The following is a 24,000-nucleotide window of genomic DNA, read 5'->3' as shown; positions in this document are numbered from 1 at the left end:
ACAATCTTAACATGCAAGCTTACCACCTATATATTTATCATTACTGCCATTTCACAAAATTTTCCTTTGATCTTACTGACTGATAATTGCCTTTCTCAGCATAGAGAGATATGAAAAATTATCGTTATAAACTAAGTGTGCATGTGCCGTTGTCAATGAAATTAACAACATTGTTATAGGTAAAATAAGGATAAACAGATTATCATTGGTCATCTCAACTGGATTGCTGTTCTCACTTTCGCTGTACTGGCTCGATCGAGAAAATCAATCTTGTTGAGATGACAAACGGTAACTTAATTATAATTCGAACAGTTTTTGCGTTCATACATACCTTGCCAATTTTTCTATCTTTCTGTACAGCCTTTTTATAAATAACATCCCTGTAATTACAACAAAGTAATAACTGTAAAGGCCACACTGAACTAAAGTTTTGTTAGTAGAAATCTCCCCTCTGAATATTCCTATTTGTATCAGGTTTTTCCTAGATCCTTTGATTTTTTTTCCAGTATGTTTCTGGGGGTTTGTCTCTCAACAACATTTCCAGGTCAAATCGAATCAAGATTTTAAAATGACTGTGTACAATACAGTCATCGGTATAGCAAAATTAGTTTCATTGCAAGTAATGTAATAATATTAATTATTATCTTACCTTCTAGCCACCAAAAATAGGAATAGAATTCCCAGTAGTATGTACCCAACATTACTGAATACATTGTTGAAGGATGTGAGTGCACCTAATGGATGGGCACAGTCAAAGTTATAGTAACATATATCCTGGTTCCCTGTTACATTCAGTACCTACAGAGAAACCAGAGGAAACATTCAATTATCAATACTGTAAATTCAAAAATTATTGTGCATTTATAATTGTCATTTTGTCATTTTAGACAAAATGCAGAATTGAGAAAAATCCAGATGATTAATGCATAAAAAAAAATTCAAAATGCTACTGAAAGTTATTGCGATTATAAAACCCTGTCGCATTTTTTCACCAAAATTTCTGAGTTTACAGTATTCTATACAATATTGGAGGGTTAATCAACATGTATCTACATCTAATTAGGTCTTTCCACTTTTCGTGGAAAGACCTATTGTTTTTCTTCTGATTATTTTTTTTTTTTTTTTTTTTTTTTTTTTTCTTCTGCCGTCTGAGATGCTTTTTTGTTTTACAACATATCGAATGGATGTTTGGCCAATGATGTTGTTTAGTAATGGAGGTTTCAAAACTCACCCTGTGTGACCGAACACTTATTCTTAAAGGAGTTATCTCCCCGCGTCCCCTTTTTCTTGTTATCGCTATATCTCAAAAACCGTATAAGATTTTTACAAACTGTTTTCACCAAATTGTTCGTCTACTCTTAAGAATGATTTGTTTTACTTTGTCTGGGGTGATCAGAAGACATCTTATGGGAGTTATTTCCCTTTGAAAATTTAAAATAAACGATATGTTGGATTAATTCATACAGTATAAGTTGTAGAGGCCTACAGTCTTTTGATATGAAGTCCTTGGTCCATATAAAGGAAATTGAGGTCAAGGTCAAAGGTCAAGGTCATGTCATAAATTTTGAATTTTGCTTGTTATCGTTATTCAAAAGAAACTGTAACAGTTGATGATATGATATGTTTGCAAAATCACTGTTTACAATAAGGCGCAACTTCAACTTATTCAGTCGAAGTGTTTTTGGTTAACCCTTATAGGAGTTTTCTCCCCTTATGTATTTGAAATCGTTATTTCTCCACAACCATACAAGTGATTGACCTCGGACCTTCCAATTTGAGTTCACTGACCCATGACCTTGAAATTAAGGTCAAGGTCAAAGGTCAAGGTCATGTTAAACATTTAGAATTTTGCTTGTTATCGTTATTCAAAAGAAACTGTAACAGTTAATGATACGATGTGTTTGCCTAATTACTGTTTACAACAAGAGGCAACTTCAACCCATTTGAGTCGAAGTGTTTTGTCAACCCTTTAAGGAGTTTTCTCCCCTTTTGTTTTTGAAATCGATATTTCTCTACAACCATACAAGTGATTGACCTGGGGTCTTTTGATTTGAGATCACTGACCTATGACCTTGAAATTGAGGTCAAGGTCAAAGGTCAACTTGACGTTCTAGATTTTGACCTTTGCTTTAAATTTGTTTTTGTTCATTATAAAACAATTAAATCTTCTGTATATACCTATATTTAATCTTATTTTTCTATATCAGTTGAGATACCAAATTACATCAACAAGGAGTGACCCTTTCTAACTTTTTTTTCTAAATTTCATTCTAATTATCGAGGTGGAAAGACCTTCAATTGTTCTCTGAAGAATTGGTTTTTAATATTGTTCTTACATCTCTTCTGAAAAAAAAATCCACCTCCTTGTTATCACTTAAACTCTGAAACTACAAGTCCAATCGATCCCAAAATTTACAGTCAGCAGGGCATACATGTACTAAAGGTTCATAAAACAACGTGGTGCCGATATCTCTCAAGACTTTTCCTAGAGAAAAAGAATGGCAATGCCGTAAAAATCGCTTGCTAGGTCCGTAATTCTCAATGAGATCCTACAATAAAAATGTCCGCTCCTGGATTGAAAAACTTATCTGTTACAAACTGGTGCTGAAAAATATACATTTTAAGAAAATAATCCTTAAACGTGTTTTAAAGTTACACCGGATCAATTAAATCCAAATCATGCACTGCTGGTGAACTGTGATCAAAATGTCAATTTCCTATAATGACCAAAGAAATTACATTGTGTACATTCCATCTCTATAGATGTTGTCTGTCCAACGTCCCGACCTAAAGAGAAATAAAAAGACTAAGTTTTTCTTAATATAAACACGCGTCACGTGGTGTCTCCTCAATCTGGCGCGCGCGCTGGACCTAAAATAAAATAAAAACTTTCCAAACTAAACATGAAACTTCTCCGGTAACACAATACTAGACCCCTTACAGAAACAAACAAACAAACAAACAAACAAACAAAACAAACAAATAAACAAATCAAACAAACCCCCCCCCCCCCCCCAAATCAATCTATGTTTCAAAGGGGGAAAGACCGTTTACAATTGCTTTTTGAAAGCAATTGATTTATATTGTAAAAAGGCCTTTTTAACCATTCTGTTCCGTTAATACAAAAAAAAAAAAAAAAAAAATCCCGGAGACCCCCTTTTGCCCCCCCCCCCCCATTTTTTTTACCCTCCACTTACAACTGAATGTAGTTTGTGTGCTATCTATCCTATCAACGTTAAACGAACGACAACTCCAGTTTTTTCCCTATTATATTGTTCTTACATCTCTTCTGAAAAAAAAATCCACCTCCTTGTTATCACTTAAACTCTGAAACTACAAGTCCAATCGATCCCAAAATTTACAGTCAGCAGGGCATACATGTACTAAAGGTTCATAAAACAACGTGGTGCCGATATCTCTCAAGACTTTTCCTAGAGAAAAAGAATGGCAATGCCGTAAAAATCGCTTGCTAGGTCCGTAATTCTCAATGAGATCCTACAATAAAAATGTCCGCTCCTGGATTGAAAAACTTATCTGTTACAAACTGGTGCTGAAAAATATACATTTTAAGAAAATAATCCTTAAACGTGTTTTAAAGTTACACCGGATCAATTAAATCCAAATCATGCACTGCTGGTGAACTGTGATCAAAATGTCAATTTCCTATAATGACCAAAGAAATTACATTGTGTACATTCCATCTCTATAGATGTTGTCTGTCCAACGTCCCGACCTAAAGAGAAATAAAAAGACTAAGTTTTTCTTAATATAAACACGCGTCACGTGGTGTCTCCTCAATCTGGCGCGCGCGCTGGACCTAAAATAAAATAAAAACTTTCCAAACTAAACATGAAACTTCTCCGGTAACACAATACTAGACCCCTTACAGAAACAAACAAACAAACAAACAAACAAACAAAACAAACAAATAAACAAATCAAACAAACCCCCCCCCCCCCCCCCAAATCAATCTATGTTTCAAAGGGGGAAAGACCGTTTACAATTGCTTTTTGAAAGCAATTGATTTATATTGTAAAAAGGCCTTTTTAACCATTCTGTTCCGTTAATACAAAAAAAAAAAAAAAAAAAATCCCGGAGACCCCCTTTTGCCCCCCCCCCCCCATTTTTTTTACCCTCCACTTACAACTGAATGTAGTTTGTGTGCTATCTATCCTATCAACGTTAAACGAACGACAACTCCAGTTTTTTCCCTATTATATTGTTCTTACATCTCTTCTGAAAAAAAAATCCACCTCCTTGTTATCACTTAAACTCTGAAACTACAAGTCCAATCGATCCCAAAATTTACAGTCAGCAGGGCATACATGTACTAAAGGTTCATAAAACAACGTGGTGCCGATATCTCTCAAGACTTTTCCTAGAGAAAAAGAATGGCAATGCCGTAAAAATCGCTTGCTAGGTCCGTAATTCTCAATGAGATCCTACAATAAAAATGTCCGCTCCTGGATTGAAAAACTTATCTGTTACAAACTGGTGCTGAAAAATATACATTTTAAGAAAATAATCCTTAAACGTGTTTTAAAGTTACACCGGATCAATTAAATCCAAATCATGCACTGCTGGTGAACTGTGATCAAAATGTCAATTTCCTATAATGACCAAAGAAATTACATTGTGTACATTCCATCTCTATAGATGTTGTCTGTCCAACGTCCCGACCTAAAGAGAAATAAAAAGACTAAGTTTTTCTTAATATAAACACGCGTCACGTGGTGTCTCCTCAATCTGGCGCGCGCGCTGGACCTAAAATAAAATAAAAACTTTCCAAACTAAACATGAAACTTCTCCGGTAACACAATACTAGACCCCTTACAGAAACAAACAAACAAACAAACAAACAAACAAAACAAACAAATAAACAAATCAAACAAACCCCCCCCCTCCCAAATCAATCTATGTTTCAAAGGGGGAAAGACCGTTTACAATTGCTTTTTGAAAGCAATTGATTTATATTGTAAAAAGGCCTTTTTAACCATTCTGTTCCGTTAATACAAAAAAAAAAAAAAAAAAAATCCCGGAGACCCCCTTTTGCCCCCCCCCCCATTTTTTTTACCCTCCACTTACAACTGAATGTAGTTTGTGTGCTATCTATCCTATCAACGTTAAACGAACGACAACTCCAGTTTTTTCCCTATTATATTGTTCTTACATCTCTTCTGAAAAAAAAATCCACCTCCTTGTTATCACTTAAACTCTGAAACTACAAGTCCAATCGATCCCAAAATTTACAGTCAGCAGGGCATACATGTACTAAAGGTTCATAAAACAACGTGGTGCCGATATCTCTCAAGACTTTTCCTAGAGAAAAAGAATGGCAATGCCGTAAAAATCGCTTGCTAGGTCCGTAATTCTCAATGAGATCCTACAATAAAAATGTCCGCTCCTGGATTGAAAAACTTATCTGTTACAAACTGGTGCTGAAAAATATACATTTTAAGAAAATAATCCTTAAACGTGTTTTAAAGTTACACCGGATCAATTAAATCCAAATCATGCACTGCTGGTGAACTGTGATCAAAATGTCAATTTCCTATAATGACCAAAGAAATTACATTGTGTACATTCCATCTCTATAGATGTTGTCTGTCCAACGTCCCGACCTAAAGAGAAATAAAAAGACTAAGTTTTTCTTAATATAAACACGCGTCACGTGGTGTCTCCTCAATCTGGCGCGCGCGCTGGACCTAAAATAAAATAAAAACTTTCCAAACTAAACATGAAACTTCTCCGGTAACACAATACTAGACCCCTTACAGAAACAAACAAACAAACAAACAAACAAACAAAACAAACAAATAAACAAATCAAACAAACCCCCCCCCCCCCAAATCAATCTATGTTTCAAAGGGGGAAAGACCGTTTACAATTGCTTTTTGAAAGCAATTGATTTATATTGTAAAAAGGCCTTTTTAACCATTCTGTTCCGTTAATACAAAAAAAAAAAAAAAAAAAATCCCGGAGACCCCCTTTTGCCCCCCCCCCCATTTTTTTTACCCTCCACTTACAACTGAATGTAGTTTGTGTGCTATCTATCCTATCAACGTTAAACGAACGACAACTCCAGTTTTTTCCCTATTATATTGTTCTTACATCTCTTCTGAAAAAAAAATCCACCTCCTTGTTATCACTTAAACTCTGAAACTACAAGTCCAATCGATCCCAAAATTTACAGTCAGCAGGGCATACATGTACTAAAGGTTCATAAAACAACGTGGTGCCGATATCTCTCAAGACTTTTCCTAGAGAAAAAGAATGGCAATGCCGTAAAAATCGCTTGCTAGGTCCGTAATTCTCAATGAGATCCTACAATAAAAATGTCCGCTCCTGGATTGAAAAACTTATCTGTTACAAACTGGTGCTGAAAAATATACATTTTAAGAAAATAATCCTTAAACGTGTTTTAAAGTTACACCGGATCAATTAAATCCAAATCATGCACTGCTGGTGAACTGTGATCAAAATGTCAATTTCCTATAATGACCAAAGAAATTACATTGTGTACATTCCATCTCTATAGATGTTGTCTGTCCAACGTCCCGACCTAAAGAGAAATAAAAAGACTAAGTTTTTCTTAATATAAACACGCGTCACGTGGTGTCTCCTCAATCTGGCGCGCGCGCTGGACCTAAAATAAAATAAAAACTTTCCAAACTAAACATGAAACTTCTCCGGTAACACAATACTAGACCCCTTACAGAAACAAACAAACAAACAAACAAACAAACAAAACAAACAAATAAACAAATCAAACAAACCCCCCCCCCCCCAAATCAATCTATGTTTCAAAGGGGGAAAGACCGTTTACAATTGCTTTTTGAAAGCAATTGATTTATATTGTAAAAAGGCCTTTTTAACCATTCTGTTCCGTTAATACAAAAAAAAAAAAAAAAAAAATCCCGGAGACCCCCTTTTGCCCCCCCCCCCCCATTTTTTTTACCCTCCACTTACAACTGAATGTAGTTTGTGTGCTATCTATCCTATCAACGTTAAACGAACGACAACTCCAGTTTTTTCCCTATTATATTGTTCTTACATCTCTTCTGAAAAAAAAATCCACCTCCTTGTTATCACTTAAACTCTGAAACTACAAGTCCAATCGATCCCAAAATTTACAGTCAGCAGGGCATACATGTACTAAAGGTTCATAAAACAACGTGGTGCCGATATCTCTCAAGACTTTTCCTAGAGAAAAAGAATGGCAATGCCGTAAAAATCGCTTGCTAGGTCCGTAATTCTCAATGAGATCCTACAATAAAAATGTCCGCTCCTGGATTGAAAAACTTATCTGTTACAAACTGGTGCTGAAAAATATACATTTTAAGAAAATAATCCTTAAACGTGTTTTAAAGTTACACCGGATCAATTAAATCCAAATCATGCACTGCTGGTGAACTGTGATCAAAATGTCAATTTCCTATAATGACCAAAGAAATTACATTGTGTACATTCCATCTCTATAGATGTTGTCTGTCCAACGTCCCGACCTAAAGAGAAATAAAAAGACTAAGTTTTTCTTAATATAAACACGCGTCACGTGGTGTCTCCTCAATCTGGCGCGCGCGCTGGACCTAAAATAAAATAAAAACTTTCCAAACTAAACATGAAACTTCTCCGGTAACACAATACTAGACCCCTTACAGAAACAAACAAACAAACAAACAAACAAACAAAACAAACAAATAAACAAATCAAACAAACCCCCCCCCCCCCCCAAATCAATCTATGTTTCAAAGGGGGAAAGACCGTTTACAATTGCTTTTTGAAAGCAATTGATTTATATTTTTTTATGTATTATTAAGATGTAAAAAAAGATCTGGTATTCTGTATCAAACAATGCTGTTTGTTCAACTTTTTCAGTTTTAAAACCAACATTTTTTCATAATAATTCTTTAATACATTTTTTTTATCAAATAAGCAGAGAAGTCAAACAGTTAACGATAAACTGCCCACACAGATGACGTTCTCAACAATTCAAGAAAATCTGAATTCCTTAGCTTTTTAAGCATTTAACATCCTGCTATAAAGACAAAGTTTTAAGATTACAACACAATGGTTGCAAGCTGAGTTGCAATATTGAAATATTTGTAGAAGAAACAGATATTTGTGTAAGATAAGATAGAAATAGGTATAAAGCTAAAGCATTAAATACTTAATTTTTTTAAATATTTAAAATATTGATGTTTATGAAATTGTGTTAATTTCATTTGATGATATTTATTCATATCTACAAACCCTTCCCAATTTCGCCTTAAATAACAGTTTGTGGAGATGACCATAGTCCATACATATTGTATATATACCGTTTGATAGGTTAACACCAACTGCAGTACTGCAAGGCCGTAGAAAATGGAAATAGCTGCTAAATTTCTGTAAGCAAAGATATTACGTCATGCATTTTCAAAATTGTGTTCTGCATTTTAGTAGTTCAGCTTTCACTATATATTAAAGAAGCATAGCGAATTAAATTAAGAACAATATTAATGTGTTTTATTTTTGCAGGAAAAAAATAAGAAAACCTTTTTCAACTATTCTAAAAAGTAAGGATTCATCTTTAATTCGTGGGAAATCAATTTTCTTGGATTTGGTGGGTGAAAAAAAATATCACAAATTCAAATGTTAAATAATATTTGAAAGGCTTGTGCAGCGCAAAGCCGCAAACTTTGGCAAAATCATTAAATCAAATTATAAAATAAATCAAATATAATTTATGCCTAAATCCATGTTAATATATAATTTGAAAATAAAATAATCCAGTGTTTAAATCTAGAGTTCAGTTAAAGACAGTCAGTCTTAACCAATAGAAGAAACATATTTCTATAAACATAAGCAAGGTTATAAAATATGTATGTTATATATTTTACCTGCAAAATAAACTGTAACTCTTGGCTACCTTTTTCCTACTTTTTCTTGCAAGGTCAACAACAAACAAAATAGTCTGACAAAATAAGACAAAAATTACAATACAAATTATTTGTGTCACTTTTCAATAACTATATGTTGTGCTAAAAAAGACATTGGTCTGATGATTTAAAATTTCATGGTTTCTGACTGGTGTCAAAACATATTTTATTGTTCAAAAATGACAAATGGATTAGACACAAGTTTTTCAACTTAGTAACGTCTTCTCCAATATATACATAAATATACACATGAATGAAAATTACATAAATCTGACTTTAACCAGTTATTATTTTAGCGTAAAGAAATAAAAATAATTTACAAATAAATTTTAAGCATCGAATCAATGGATATTTATTTACCACTTAATATAACCAATCAAATGCATCTATTTTCAGAAGAAATAAATACAAACACACCGAACTGTGTAAAATAAAATATGTTAGTGTTTCTGACTGATATCTTAAGCAATCACAGGGTTAGATTTACCAGAGTTTGTATTCCTAACAAATAGCATCTAGTGAATAGCAACTATTGCAATAGACTTTGGGAATATCTTTTTCACAATATCTTATCTCTGTTGTAGCTGCTTTGTTGTACATCTTCATTTCAAATGAATTAATTTATGCACATATATATCAATTCAGAATTTCCATTCTTCTGCATATTTAAGGAATGATTGTAATATTTTCTTTCTGTCTTCGAAGAAATAAAATCAAAAATGTGGTGCACACTGAATAATCTGCGCAACAGGTTATTTTATAGTGTGCACCTCATTTTTTTATGTTATTTTGAATAGATAGCAAAATATATAACAATCATTCCTAATAATTCAATTCTAAATTTTATTTTATGACGGAGTAAATCATTAAAAAAACGTTGATGATGCACCGTTGTTATAAAATTATGTCAATGATCTGATAGACAAACACTTTCAGCCAATCAGAGGACATGTTAATTGTTAATTTCAGCTTTATTTTTTCAGGGGGAAGGTCAATTAAGGTTAATTGTGCAGTTCTTAAAAAAGTTTCTGACATAGTCAATTTTACACGAAGTTCTGAGGTTTAAGGTCTATAAATACTATTATTTGTGTACAGTCTTCCAGTAGAAAGACAAACATATGAGATTCGTACGAAAAACTTATTATTAATCATGAAGATTTTAACATATGACTGTCATACCAAGATACGTTTTCTTTCAAAGAGTGTTGACATTGAAATTGAGGACCTTAAAAGGATCATAACAGAAACAATAATCAGAGGAACGACTCCATGAATGACATATATATGGAAAAAAATCAAAAGTTATAATAAAATACAAAATAAAAGCCCTACAATCCAGTGCAATCAGTTTCTAAGAACCAGGAAACAATTTTTACTTTGTGTAAAATAATGATCAATTACAGTCATACCATGAAAACTTTTGTTCAGACAGCATACAACTTACTTCACTTCATTTGATCCCTTTTGTGACTTTTTCAAAATCACGACACATAACTCATAGATAGATTTCATTTTTAAAACAATAAAAAAATAAAACAAATGGAGAATGTGTCCATTGGACACAGATGATGCCTCCACTTGCAAATCATATAAAATCAGTAAAAGTGAGGCTAACCTTTGTATTTGATATGAGTTTTGTAGTAATAAGTATTGTTAATCAGTTTCATAACCTTTGGTTGAGGCATACTTCTAAAAGATAGAGAAGGGAAACTAAAAATTCATCAATTTTTTCCTTGATAAAGGGACATAACTCTAGAACAGTTTAAGTGATGCTACCAAAATCCAAACTTTATCTGTGTTTTTTTGTAATGAGCATTGTATATTAGTTTCATAACATTTGGTAGTGGCAAACTAAAGTTAGAGAACAGAAACCAAATTTGGGAAGTACGGACGGACAGACAAGGGTAAAACTTAATGTCCCCTTTGGTACGCTTGGTGTATTAAAATCAGATAATTTTTTTTTTTTTATCCCTAACCTTTGTCCTAAATACATCTTTCTCCTTGTCAGCATCAGGCAGGAAATCAATGCTAGAATCTACAGAATCTGTGTCTACAGTAGTATTACTGGGTGTCTGTATCTCATGTAAAGATCTGTCCATCACATCACTCTCATTGCCTATTAAGAAAAAAATCATATCAGAAAAAAAAAGCTAGACATCACCATTTTTAAAACAGCAATAAGTTGTGCCTGCTTTTACGTGATACCAAATACAGCATTTTAACCAAATGTGTTATAATGAACATCTGTATATAAATTGCTACTTCTACATCTCCCAAAGAATTACTTTATTACAAATCTTAACAATGAATCTAAGTACAAAGTTGCTTACCTGTAGTTGACCCATATGATCCTGGTAATGTGTTACTTCTGTTAAGTAAATCTTCTGTCTCTCCTTCAGCTTCTACAAAAATAAATTCAATTTTTTTTTTTAATTTATTTATCAATTAATATTCACATTATTTATTCTTGGAAATCAAATCAAGGTGAATTCAAAAAATTAAAAGTGGTGTTAAAACACTAACAATCAATCAATTGTTCTGGCCACAATCTCATCAAATGGTAATACAATGAAGCCCTGATGAGAAGTAGCCATAAAACTTCAAGTTGAGATACCAAAAATACCAAGAACAGCTACCCACCAAAGAGCTAAGGAGTAAAGGAGATTATCTACACAGCAGTAGGTCTCCTTAGAACACCATATCAATGTTTAATAAGCAGAATTAATAAAGACAAGTTCATTTCGATTATTTTGGGAATATTCCTACATGTGCTTCATCAATATTTAATATATGTCTGGAAAGAACATTGACCAGTAAGGCTATATTAGGTTTTGATGTCAACCCAATTCTAAAAACTTAAGATAGAATGAAGAAAATCATTGCAAAATAAAAATAAAATACCTGATTTCTCTTCTTCAATTATCCAAACCCCTCTATTCTTTTGACTGCAAACACAAAAACAAAACAAAATTTACTTCAATAGAAAACAGGTGAAGTATTTCATGATTTCAATACATGGCAAAATTAAAAAAAAAAATCTGTATCTAATATTACACAAGAATGTGTCCATAGTACATGGATGTCACTCATGAACTACCATTTTCTATGTTTAATGGACCGTGATATTGGGGTCAAAACTCTAATTTGGCATTATAATTAGAAAGATTATATCATAGGGAACATGTGTACTAAGTTTCAAGTTGATTGGATTTCAATTTCATCAAACACTACCTTGACTAAGAACTTTAACCTGAAGTGGAACAGACAGATGAAGGAAAGACACTTAACCTGAAAACATGATGCCCCCTTTATGAAAATAAATTAACTATGAATATTAAATTAGAGTTCAGAAGTAAGTTTGCCACAACTGGTTACAATTTTTCAAATACTTTGAAAAAAATAATATTTCATATGCCAATTGGAGCTTAATTTGTACAACATCTTTGTCTGATTGTTATTGTTATTTTATACAATTTGACTATTTTTAGACATGAAGACATATCATTTGTACTCTTTTGAATGAACAGGCAATTGTTGTTTCTCCTTTTTTTCTTTATAATTTTTAAATATTAAGTTTAAAGAGCATGACAAATCTAATTTTAGACTCATAGGGATTAAGTGATCCCAATATTATTTATTATTAGATTCATAGGGATTAAGTGATTCCAATATTATTTATTATTAGATTCATAGGGGTTAAGGTGGTGTCTAACACTACAGGGAGATAACTCTGTAAAGTCAGCTAAACGTTTTAATTACGTTGTGTTGTAAAGGGAATGTTTAAAAGCTTCTCAGCGATCAAAATTGGTGTTTGTCAAACTGCTAAAAAAAACAGTGTAATTTTTCTGACAAAAGCGTAGGTTCAAAGTTTTTGAAATTTTTATATTTTTGTTAAAGGGCCAAAGTAAATACTTGGTTAACATTTTAGGAAAATTAAACGAGCCAAATTAATTTTAGTGAAAATGTTTGGTACCAACTTAAGTGATCCAAATATTATTTATTATTAGATTCACATGGGTTAAGTGATCCCAACATTTTCTTTAACCAACTTACCATCCATGATAACAGCATCCAATCATAAAGGCTATCAGGTAAAATCCACCAAATATAGCTAGTGCTCCAACTATACCAATACAATACTTAGAACCTGAAAAATATGTAAATAAAGGCTATCAGGTAAAATCCACCAAATATAGCCAATGCTCCAACTATACCAATATAATACTTAGAACCTGAAAAATATGTACATAAAGGCTATCAGGTAAAATCCACCAAATATAGCCAATGCTCCAACTATACCAATATAATACTTTGAACCTGAAAAATATGTACATAAAGGCTATCAGGTAAAATCCACCAAATATAGCCAATGCTCCAACTATACCAATATAATACTTAGAACCTGAAAAATATGTACATAAAGGCTATCAGGTAAAATCCACCAAATATAGCCAATGCTCCAACTATACCAATATAATACTTTGAACCTGAAAAATATGTACATAAAGGCTATCAGGTAAAATCCACCAAATATAGCCAATGCTCCAACTATACCAATATAATACTTAGAACCTGAAAAATATTTATACATTGAAGACCTGAAATATATTATAAAAGACCTTGATATTTGTAATTTTTTTTAAATCTTCATTCCAAAATTAAACCAGAAATAAAACATCTTTTCTTTAATTTCTTTTTCTTGATGGGATAGTTACAATAGCTGTTTTAAAAGCTAGTCTTTATTTTCAGTTCAGTATTGCATAATGTGCATGTGTGACTGGCAAACCAGTATCATTGAAAGTTTGAGTTGGTGTATGGAATGAGCCATAAAATTCTTATGCATGGCAGATAGTCTGTATAAAAAAGGAGATGTGGTATGATTGCCAATGAGACAACTCTTCACAAGAGACCAAATGACACAGAATTTAAAAGCGATAGGTCACTGTATAGGCTTCAACAATGAAGAATGAGCATGTCTCCTGCCTTGCGTAAACATTTGGAATAGGCTCAACAACTTTATATTATATATGGCATGTATAACTTTCTCAATTGCCAAACTTACTACTGATGGTGCCATATACTCTGACTGTCAAATGTTTAGTTCTTTCTTCACCAGGCAGTTGGATTTCATCTATACCATTACATTCATAATCTTTTGGTTTCATTACCAATACAATGTAGAAAGATTCCTCCATGTACTTCTTTTTCTGAAATAGGATTAAAAAAAAAGATTAAAAAAAAAAATTGTTTTGCTCTGAGGGGTTCTTAGCCTAGAAATCAAACTGAACTAATTCATTTATACACGTACACATATTCACATTTGTTGATCCACTGTGACAAAAATAGGAAAAGCATGTTTTTATCTGTTCTTCATCTCAAAGTCACAGGGAGTCCTTCAACACAAGGCCATAAAAAAAAATAGGTTTGTTTGCCCAAATTCTAGCTACCCAGAAAAAAGCTGCCTACTCAAATTCTTTTATTGACCTGATTTGAAGAAGTTTCTTATTAATCAGATAGGCATGAAGACTAACAAACACCCGATACTTCAATTAATCTTTTTGAAAAAGAAAAAAAAATGCCTACCTACCTACCCACTGTCTCAACCTTTGGGTAGGGTTTGGGCAAACCAAAATATTTTTAATTGTGGCCCAAAGTATAAAACTTACACCAATGAAAGTCTGATATAGATTCCAACACCAGATAAATGGACAATGAAGTGAGCAAAATTATCCCTTTTAGCTTATATGAGATATCAAAAGTTTACCTGAGTTTTTACATAGATTTTCATTGTATGGCATAACATTAATACTGAGCATTAATAGTAATCACTATTATATCACTTGTTGCTTGTTTCTGAATCCTATTTGTGAAAATGTATATAAAATGATCTTGTATAATTGATAATAAAATATTGTTAACACCAATAATTGTATAAATATAGATTCTACAACTGCATCAAGTGTAATACGATATTTATCCACTCGAGACAGTTAAATTTTCAAATTTTCAAAAATTTAACTGTCGAGAGTGTATAAATATCGTATTATACAAGATTTAGTGGTGGAATATGTTTCTCTAATGATTTTCTAACATTATGCAGGCAAACTTATTCCTTCTTTTTGAATGATCTGCAAAAAAGATGTGTTCTTTCTATGTGACGTCATCAGGCATGGTCGCCTTTTTTCTTGCCGTCCCAATAAGAGTTTCAAAGGAAAGCAAGAAAATTTGACGTCATAATCGGATTTTAACCAATGAAGTACTGAGATCAAACGAACCACACGTTGATTAAATTTTTTTATACAATGGGTGCAGAAAGGGATAAATTGACGAAGAATTAGAGAAACTAGAATAAAATACTCAGTTATCTAACATTGGCTAGAAGAAAACAATGGTTTACAAACCTCTACTGTAATAGCTCCTTGTTTTGTTACAGTCTGATACGTTCCAGAGAATTCTACATCCTTATCCAAATCAAATACTGGACACTGTAAAATATAAAGGTCAATGAATATTACTCTTTTACAGCTCTTCTATCAAAGCATGCAAATCAAACCTTTGATCAACTTCCTAACTATGTTTGTTTGAATGTTTGTAAACAACATGTAGGTAGTTTGTTTCAGTCTGTTTACTATATATTGGAATTTGATTGGACAATAAGCATTAACTTCACTTCATGTCAATGTTTATTGTCCAATCAAATCCAAATATATAGAACAGACTGAAATTCAATTTTCAAAAAAAATCAATATTCTGAAATAGTATGTTTTGATATTGGGTTGTTTAGATAGTACATGTATTTTCAACTGGTTTATTTTCCATATCAAGAATAACTATTTTTACACTTAATAACCATCTGCAATTGATTTTTGTTTCAAATAAACACACTGAGCTCACCAATTAGGGGCCCAGTGTTTCTGCAATGAATGGGGGAACTCCCTGAGTCTGGCTATAAGTTGTTGGTATAACAGAACAGACAATACCAACCTGTATATCTTGAACAGACAACACCATACATTTCCTGTCTCCAGACTCAACCTTGACAATAACAGAATCTATATTCCTTGGAAATGTGTACATATAATATTGTGGCTCTGACGGTGTTAGTGATAAATTCTTTACCTCTCCTGGCCTACAAAAGGTTAAAATTTTGTCTGGTTAAATTTTCTATTCCAGTATAAACAAATGAGTTGTAAGACATAGACTTGAAAAATCCGTAGAGAATTTTTTACCAGTTTGATTGTATTTATGAGCATGATGAGATTTCTTTCATTCAATATCATGACGATGATACAAATATAATTCATATCTAAGCAATAAAACATGTAGAGGTTATAAGCATCATTTCTTATAATAACAAAATTTGTTGACTGGACTTTCTATTTTCCCGAAAGAACCCTGACCATGATGGGTTTAACATAAATTTATGCTATAACTTTCCATTCGAGTTTTTCCCATAACAAAGATTCCTTTTTAAAGCATTATATCTTTAAACATTTGGACTCATATTTTTCTAAAATTTAAATCTTATAATACTTGTAAAATGATTCTTGACTGTTGGTGGTTTAAATCCAGTAGAAAATATTGAAGAATTTTGCATGAAAACCAAGAAATCTATAAACACTGTATCGAGATTGCTTGAACATTTTAAGTGAGAATGATTGATTAATGATTTCTTCACATCCAGTTTTAAGTTAGAAGAGATGTTGAAATCATGAAATTAAAATATTTACTTACTTCAATTCAAAATCACTGATTTTACTGGCTTTTAGTGAAAAATTTAAATTTTTAACACTCATAGATGATATTTCAGCATACATAACTTGTTTCATATCTGCCTTCCTATGCCGCTGGTCTAATGGACATAACGTTCTACTGGCATACTCATATTCATAGCTAGAAAATTAAATAAATATTCAAATTTTATAGTTTTAATTGAATAATCAGTGCTTCTAAAGATGTTATTGCAATTTAAAACTAAACCAGTAATTACAGGAAATCAAGTGGTGATAAAATGGATAAGATATTTTCTCTAATTCTTACATGATTTATCCTTTTCCTAACCTGTTGATTATTTTCATTTAATATGATGTCAAATTTCTTGCTTTCCTTTGAATTTACTATTGTGACGTCATGAATAAAGGGGTGCAACCTTGTCTGATGGCGTCACAAGGAAAGAACATATCTTTTTGAAGATCATTTGAAAAGAAATATTGAGTTTGTCTGAATATCCTTTAAAAATAATTAGAGAAGGCAATTCCACCACAAAATCTTGTGCAATAAGATACTTATCCACTTTTTTAAATTTCAAAATTGAACTGTCTCGAGTGGATAAATATCATATTACACTCGATATAGTGATAGAATCTATATTTTTAAATTGATATCCATCAAATTAAATTGGGTAACTTGTAATCTTGTATTATAAGTGGAGAATCCCGAAAAATAAAAGATTCAAGAGGGAAATAATTCTTTAAGGTATACTGTCATACAATTCATCACTCATTACCACTAAGTAATATGAATTATCTAACTGTCCAAACTAGCTACAGGATTTACTATTTAGATGTCCAAAATTGCAAAATAGTATACAATCTGAAATAAGTAGTTACATTTGACTTGATATTCCCCACTACTTTTTGAATACCAGTTGTCATGGGTTCAGATGAATGACCAATCAATTTAGGTGATCAAAAAAATACACATTAAGCATGTTAAGTTATTTACTTAAGGTTTCCATATTTTCCATGCAGTATAAAAAAATGAAGAAAAAAAATGTATCAAAAGACATGCTGTGTTTTGTCCAATCAACAAAAATTTCAACCACATAAAACAATGATTCTAATGCAACAACGTTTGTAACGTTCATTTTAATTGGCTATTGTCACTTTTTTACATGGCATCAATTGACAATTGATGTTATGGGACGTACGCGCAAGCGCAAACAGCATATGACAGATTTCAAATACATGTTTAACGTTGCTTTCTGTCAGTTTCATAAGAATGGAGATAACAATATTGTGATTTAAGCTCCGACGGCATCAATTTGGGATTTGGTGGTCGCAAATACCCGTTTACTGTCTCCGCTAACGCGTCGCCAGTAAACTTAATTTGTGACCATCAAATCCCCAATTGATGCCGTCGTAGCTTAAAATACAGTTATCTCCTAATTCCCTCCTTTTAGCTTTTGCTTTCTTCAGTACTTAAACTTCTACAACTTCTTTAATCTGTATTCTATTATATGCATTTTTATTGCATTTGATATGTCCTTCAATGTCCAAAATTAATAAATAAATCAATGCTGAATATTTTTCTATGCACACTTTTTAGTGATAAATGGATAGATGTGCTTTAAATATATAGAGTTAAAACAAATTATAATAACTAAAAATGATTACATACTTTACAAAAATTTATTTGATGATTACAATTCCCTATTGGATATTATTAATCCAGGATACAATTACATATAATCAGGAACTACTTCATTTCCTTATTTTTTTAAGTCCTACTTATAAATTCATATTTTTCCATATTTTTTAAATCAATTTAAAATGTTGCAAAAATTATGACAAATAAAATACAATTTTTATGTTCATAGTATATTTTAAAATGTTTTTAAAAATCCTAAATTTGGATTGTCAAAATTGCAAATAAAAGGGTATTTTGTGGATCTAAATTCTTCTTTATTCATATTCTCATCCTCTTAAAAAAATAAAAGACAATGCAAGAATTCTTTCTCGTGTCTATATTCAAGACTTATATATTTTCAAGACTTACATATTTTCTAAAGGTAGTGGGAGCTGCCATGATATTACTCCTCTCTGTTGCCTAGCAACAAAGAGTAGCGGAAAGTCTTCGTCTGCTGTATTTAGAAGTTTAATGCTGATTCTAACTGCTGTTGTCTGAAATCAACAAAGAAATAAAATAAAAAATGTATATATATGTTATTCTGAAGGTCATTTGGACCAAGCACTGGTGAATTAAAAAAAATGCCCATCCCTTTTGTTTATGTCATTGTATGTTTATATACTAAAGGAGTTTTAAAAGATGGTGAGTTGAAATTCAAAAAATATATTTTCACCTCTCATTATTCTTAAGGGCCTGCCACATGTAAGAAACATCATCTGTAGAAGTATATATATGTATGTCATATCTTAATGTTCTTTGCTATCTGGAGAATTAGGTATTACTGACAGATCTCTGATTGTTTTTGTTGAATCCATACATATCACAACTTGTGTAAACTAGGAATAATCTATTGTTTGAGGTTGTATGTTGCCCTTTAAATGTGTTTTAGTTATTTTCGTCTTTGGGTTGCTGTCTCTTTATACCACACTAACCCTTTTATTCAATTGTCTAATAAACTAGATACAGGGCTACGAAGTCTTACCCAATTAGAATGACACACACTCATTTTCATGCTAATTCACCTCATTTTCCTTTATCTATTGTTTTCTCTTTTACTATTTGTAACATGAACATTTGGCAGTACTGTTGTGTGATGAAAGCTTATAGTAAAGTCAGTTTAAAACTAAAGTGAAAAAGAAACTTGATCGGTAAATAGTAATCAAATACAATAAATATGCTATTGATCTGCAGGTCAAATACACTATTCATCAAGTTTTGTAACTGTGCAAGCGCTGTTATTCCCCCTAAAAATCAGCCTCCCAGAATGAAACACCAACTTGATCTGCAAGTCATCATTTAACAATTTATTATGTACATAATGTACCAAAAATCAACATCTGATCTACAGACATTGCAAAAAACGTGCTTTTAAATCCAACTACTGTAAATTCAGAAATTTTTGCGAGGTTTTTATAATTGCAAATAATGCGACTGAGTTGTAAACGCAATAATTAAAACTTGCATTTTGTAATATTTTAACTGAAGTAAGCATGACTTTTCTCAAAATCGTAAAAATTAAAATTGCATTCAAGTGTAAAATGACAAAATCGCAATAATAAATGCACGCAATAATTTCTGAATTTACAGTATTTCATTTGTTTTTTATATGAAAAACATTAAGTTTAGATGTCTTTTTCTGCTGCTTTTCAGCACTTCTGTCTGACATTAAACAAGACCTGTGTCACTGCATGCAATAGATTGATTGAAGTAACATGTATACTGGAGATTAACTGATCATTCTCTTTTACTGAAGCCAAAAAACTTTTACCAAAATTTTGCTTGTACAATGAGTAATATATAATTGAATGACTTATAAGGAAGATTTCTTTATCATGTTTATTGTCAACTGGTGATGACTTCTGAGTGATTCCTAACCAATCAACCAATCAAGGTCTACCTACATGAAGCAATAAAATAACAAAGCAAACTATGCACCATTTTTCTTGTGATGTTGTAAAGAACATTCCACAAAAGCCATGCACTTACAGATTAAACATAGAAAGCAAAAGGAACAGTGATGTTATTGAAGTTTTCACTTTGATAGAATAGTTGATACTTTCTGTTGGAAAACTAAGGTTGCATGCTTAAGACAAAACCAAAATAAATAAGTCAAAAACTTCAAACTTTCTGAAGGGTTTCAAATTTCAGTTATTTATAAAATCTCTGTATATATACATGTATTATTTAACTCATTGCATGATCTGAATGTATGCCAATAATGGTATCATAAGGATTCTTCTTTCTGGATATAAATTTTTCATCAGAATCCCTAAATGTAAGACACTTATTGGGATGTATAAAGGAAATCCGATACCACTGCAGTTTTTTTCAAAGGGACTCCCACAAAATAAATATTCACATAGCATGCAATCAAAATTAAGCAGCAAGTTTAGAATGAAGTTATTTAAAGCATGTTTTAACTATTTAAAAGTTTGAAAATTTAGATTAAAAATATGGTACATGTAATTATTTTAAAAATAAAAAGATTACTTTTAAGAAAATCTAACAAAAAGTTAGGAACTGTAGTATCATCAGATTAAAAGCTTTGAGATCTTGAAATTTCATAGAACAAATATTTGCAACATGCCATCATTACCCAATTTCTGGAAATATGTGGCAGAAACTAAAATTTAAATTAGTATTTTTTTGTGAAGAAATACATTAATTTTAAAATTATTAAAGGCAACAAAAATCAACATAAGTAAATACAAATGTATAATGAATGGCTCAAAGAGTTATATGTATCTACAAGCAGAACAGCAATATTCAAAACTGTTCCAGGACTGAATAAAACTTTTGAAATGTGAAAACTATTTTCAGTCCTGAAATGGTTTGGAAGGCTGTTCAATAAAGTTGTGGCAGCAAATTTGAAAGATTTTTTACCCTAATGGATCAACTTTACTTGTAGCATATCGAGAATATTTACATATATATATGATATGAACATAAAACTTTAAACAGATAATCAATTTCAATGCCTAGTATTTTATTTTTTTTGTCATATATATATGCAAGATCCAAATTTTTTATACATATAGAAGTATTTTTTTCAAAGGTCTTTTTGCCAACAGCCAAAACTTTAAACAAAGTAATGTTGGGATTTTCTTTAAATCGATTTCCCCCTCCACTGAATAGAGGGATAGAACATTTCAGTGATAATTTATCTAGCAAGATACACCAATGGTAAACCAAATTGGTAAGCAAATTGATGAGAAAATTTTGACCATTTTTAACAAAATTAATGTTGTTAAACATATCTAACAATAAATTTCTGTGACAGTGACACTAACAAAAATATTAAACAAAACGGATCAGAAAAAAATCATTTAGTTTCTATAAATCATAAAATAATGCTATTAATACATGTAGGAATAGACTAATTGACTTGTTCAGTTTAAATATATTTTATTTGCTTTTTAAAAATATGCAAAAGGGATGAGACAAGTTACATTTGTAATCAAGCTTATACATGTCATATAGACTTCTCCCAGTTGACTTGTTTCTGCATGCCTACACTGTGACTGTCGCTGTAACCTCTAAATTACAACTTTTGAACTAAAATATAAACTAGTTCACTTTCTTCCAGCAATAGAACAGAAACTCTTAGGTTCTTTTAATATTTTTTGACAATTTGCTGACCATATCTATGGTCAGAAAACCGAGAAAAATTTGATAAGGACCATAAGTAATGTACATTTTGTAAGTGTTATAAATGGTTCGGCAACTAACTTTATCCATGAACTAATTGTTATAACTTATAGCTTCTATACAACTAGAGGAAGAGATCAATTTCTTTGAGCCACAACTTCTCTGAAACCATTCAAAGTCTGAAATAACTGTGATATGTCTTATAAATGTAGTGTTTTGTACTTTCTAAATTTGTACGTTTTTGAAACATTTTTTTTCCCTCAGAAAACACCAATTCTAAAGAAAATAACTCAATACGGAAACTGTTCTTGATCTGTGTCTTATACGCTTTCATGCTGACATTGTACAATGTACTACTGTATAATCTGTAATACTACAACAAAGAGGTTATAAACTTGGTACAGGGATTAATCATTAATACTACTAAATTCAATCTTTGTCCGATGAATTTTCCAGTTATGATATGGAAGTGGAGTAATTCAAACAGAAAGATTTTGATAGCAGAGAAAACTATGCATCTTATCATCATCACAAATTTATCAGATATCTGATGACAATATGAATACTAAAAGTCTAGGCTAAATATAAGGTGTATGTACTTTGACTTCAATTGGTTAGAGACCACTGTCGTCATGTTGATTAAATATAGATATATTCTGTCACTTCAGTGGCGGATCCAGAACTTTTCATAAGGGAGGCCCGCTCCAGTCTTGCTTAAGTGATTGCCTATATAATCAACAAAATTTTTCCCATGAAAAGGGGGGTGGGGGCGAACCCCACCCCTTTTAACCGCCGCCTATATGTAACTGAAGCTCTTAGGTCCTTATGTTATTTTTTTACTATTTGAGGTCTGCAAATAGTAAAAAATAACATGGGGATTAAGAGCAATGGTGCAGCATCGAAATGTTGCAGGTGTTTTCTAGAATATTAGAAGCCGCCAGCTCTGTAAAAAAAAAGTCTGATTTAATCTTCAATTCTATGGCAATACCCAAAGGCTTGTATGTGAACGTAGCAAACGTACCTTATTCTCTATTTCTTTGTATTCGAATTTGTATATGACTGTTAAATTCTCATTTGTGTGATTCGTGTAAGATTTTCCGAAATGACCATCAATGACCGATAGTTTTTGTGAATAAAGTCTGGATAATATTGAAGCACTTGATGTCTGAAAACTTGAACGAGTTTGCAACAAGGTCAAAAAGGAAAATACGCATATACTTGGAACAAAAGTCAACATTTCCAGTTTACTTCTGTTGTCGTCTGTATCATGTGTAATCTGTGTCACATGCAAATCGAAAGTAGGCACTGGTTCCTCAATTTCAAATATAAAAAGAACCAGTTTACATTGTGTTCTATCTCTTTACCAAACAATTTTTCAAAAGTCGTAACAGACAATAACGGCCAAATAACCCAAATTCTGCCTAAAATAACCTCATCATACCAAGGATTTGTATAGTAAGTACTATACAAATCCTTGATCATACATACAAGGATTAAAATATTACATTTGTGGCAAGGTTTCGGTGCAAAATATAGATGACATGCATTTTGTGTCCGGACACATGATCAGTGGACACAACGATATATTAAAATTACAAATATTGAATATAGTAATTCAGTTTAAATGCTTGATTAAATATAAATGACCAAATGACACAATTGAAAATTCAATCAGATTCATTATACTGCAAATGTCTTTTTGCATTGTGTTTAGGCTGACCGGACACATCCATCATATAGAACATCAATGGCTATCATGACTAGTATTTAATATATAATCATTCCTGGATAAAGGTGTGCAATATTCAAGATAAGGAGTGAATTAGTCGTTAATATAATAGAATATTATACCCTTATACGAACTATGAAAAGGGCAAACTTGCGTTGACCAAATTCTTGCAACTTTTACTGTAATGAACTTAAAATATGCAATGCGTTATTGTATCCTCCCGATTATAAAGATCTATAAAAGTTTTATTTAGAAGGGCTTCTGTATCAACTTTAATGGACATTGATTGTTTAT

The 24,000-nt window shown here is 31.7% G+C and overlaps 1 protein-coding gene across 2 annotated transcripts in view; it reads right to left on the bottom strand.

Annotated features, from left to right (window-relative positions):
• Window positions 1-23,282, bottom strand: part of LOC134721823 (SID1 transmembrane family member 1-like) — a 36,867-nt gene extending 13,585 nt beyond the window's left edge. The window contains exons 1-15 of one of the 2 annotated variants that reach the window (XM_063585063.1): window positions 22,999-23,282; window positions 20,926-20,952; window positions 18,699-18,823; window positions 16,656-16,814; window positions 15,906-16,050; window positions 15,323-15,406; window positions 13,984-14,128; window positions 12,975-13,068; window positions 11,823-11,866; window positions 11,252-11,323; window positions 10,898-11,037; window positions 8,883-8,956; window positions 8,322-8,388; window positions 650-798; window positions 332-380 (exon numbers count right to left, since the gene is read on the bottom strand). In XM_063585063.1, the coding sequence (XP_063441133.1) occupies window positions 332-380; window positions 650-798; window positions 8,322-8,388; window positions 8,883-8,956; window positions 10,898-11,037; window positions 11,252-11,323; window positions 11,823-11,866; window positions 12,975-13,068; window positions 13,984-14,128; window positions 15,323-15,406; window positions 15,906-16,050; window positions 16,656-16,814; window positions 18,699-18,823; window positions 20,926-20,952; window positions 22,999-23,214 (1,590 nt within the window). In that variant the 5' untranslated portion in view covers window positions 23,215-23,282. The remainder of the gene's footprint in view (window positions 1-331; window positions 381-649; window positions 799-8,321; window positions 8,389-8,882; window positions 8,957-10,897; window positions 11,038-11,251; window positions 11,324-11,822; window positions 11,867-12,974; window positions 13,069-13,983; window positions 14,129-15,322; window positions 15,407-15,905; window positions 16,051-16,655; window positions 16,815-18,698; window positions 18,824-20,925; window positions 20,953-22,998) is intronic. The other variant, XM_063585064.1, reaches the window with a different exon arrangement.
• Between the last annotated feature and the right edge of the window lie 718 nt (window positions 23,283-24,000).

Source organism: Mytilus trossulus, chromosome 6 (assembly GCF_036588685.1).
Source record: "Mytilus trossulus isolate FHL-02 chromosome 6, PNRI_Mtr1.1.1.hap1, whole genome shotgun sequence".
In the NCBI taxonomy this organism is placed as follows: Eukaryota; Metazoa; Mollusca; class Bivalvia; order Mytilida; family Mytilidae; genus Mytilus; species Mytilus trossulus.
Note: the sequence above shows the minus strand (reverse complement) of the source record. Positions and strands in the feature narration are given on the sequence as shown.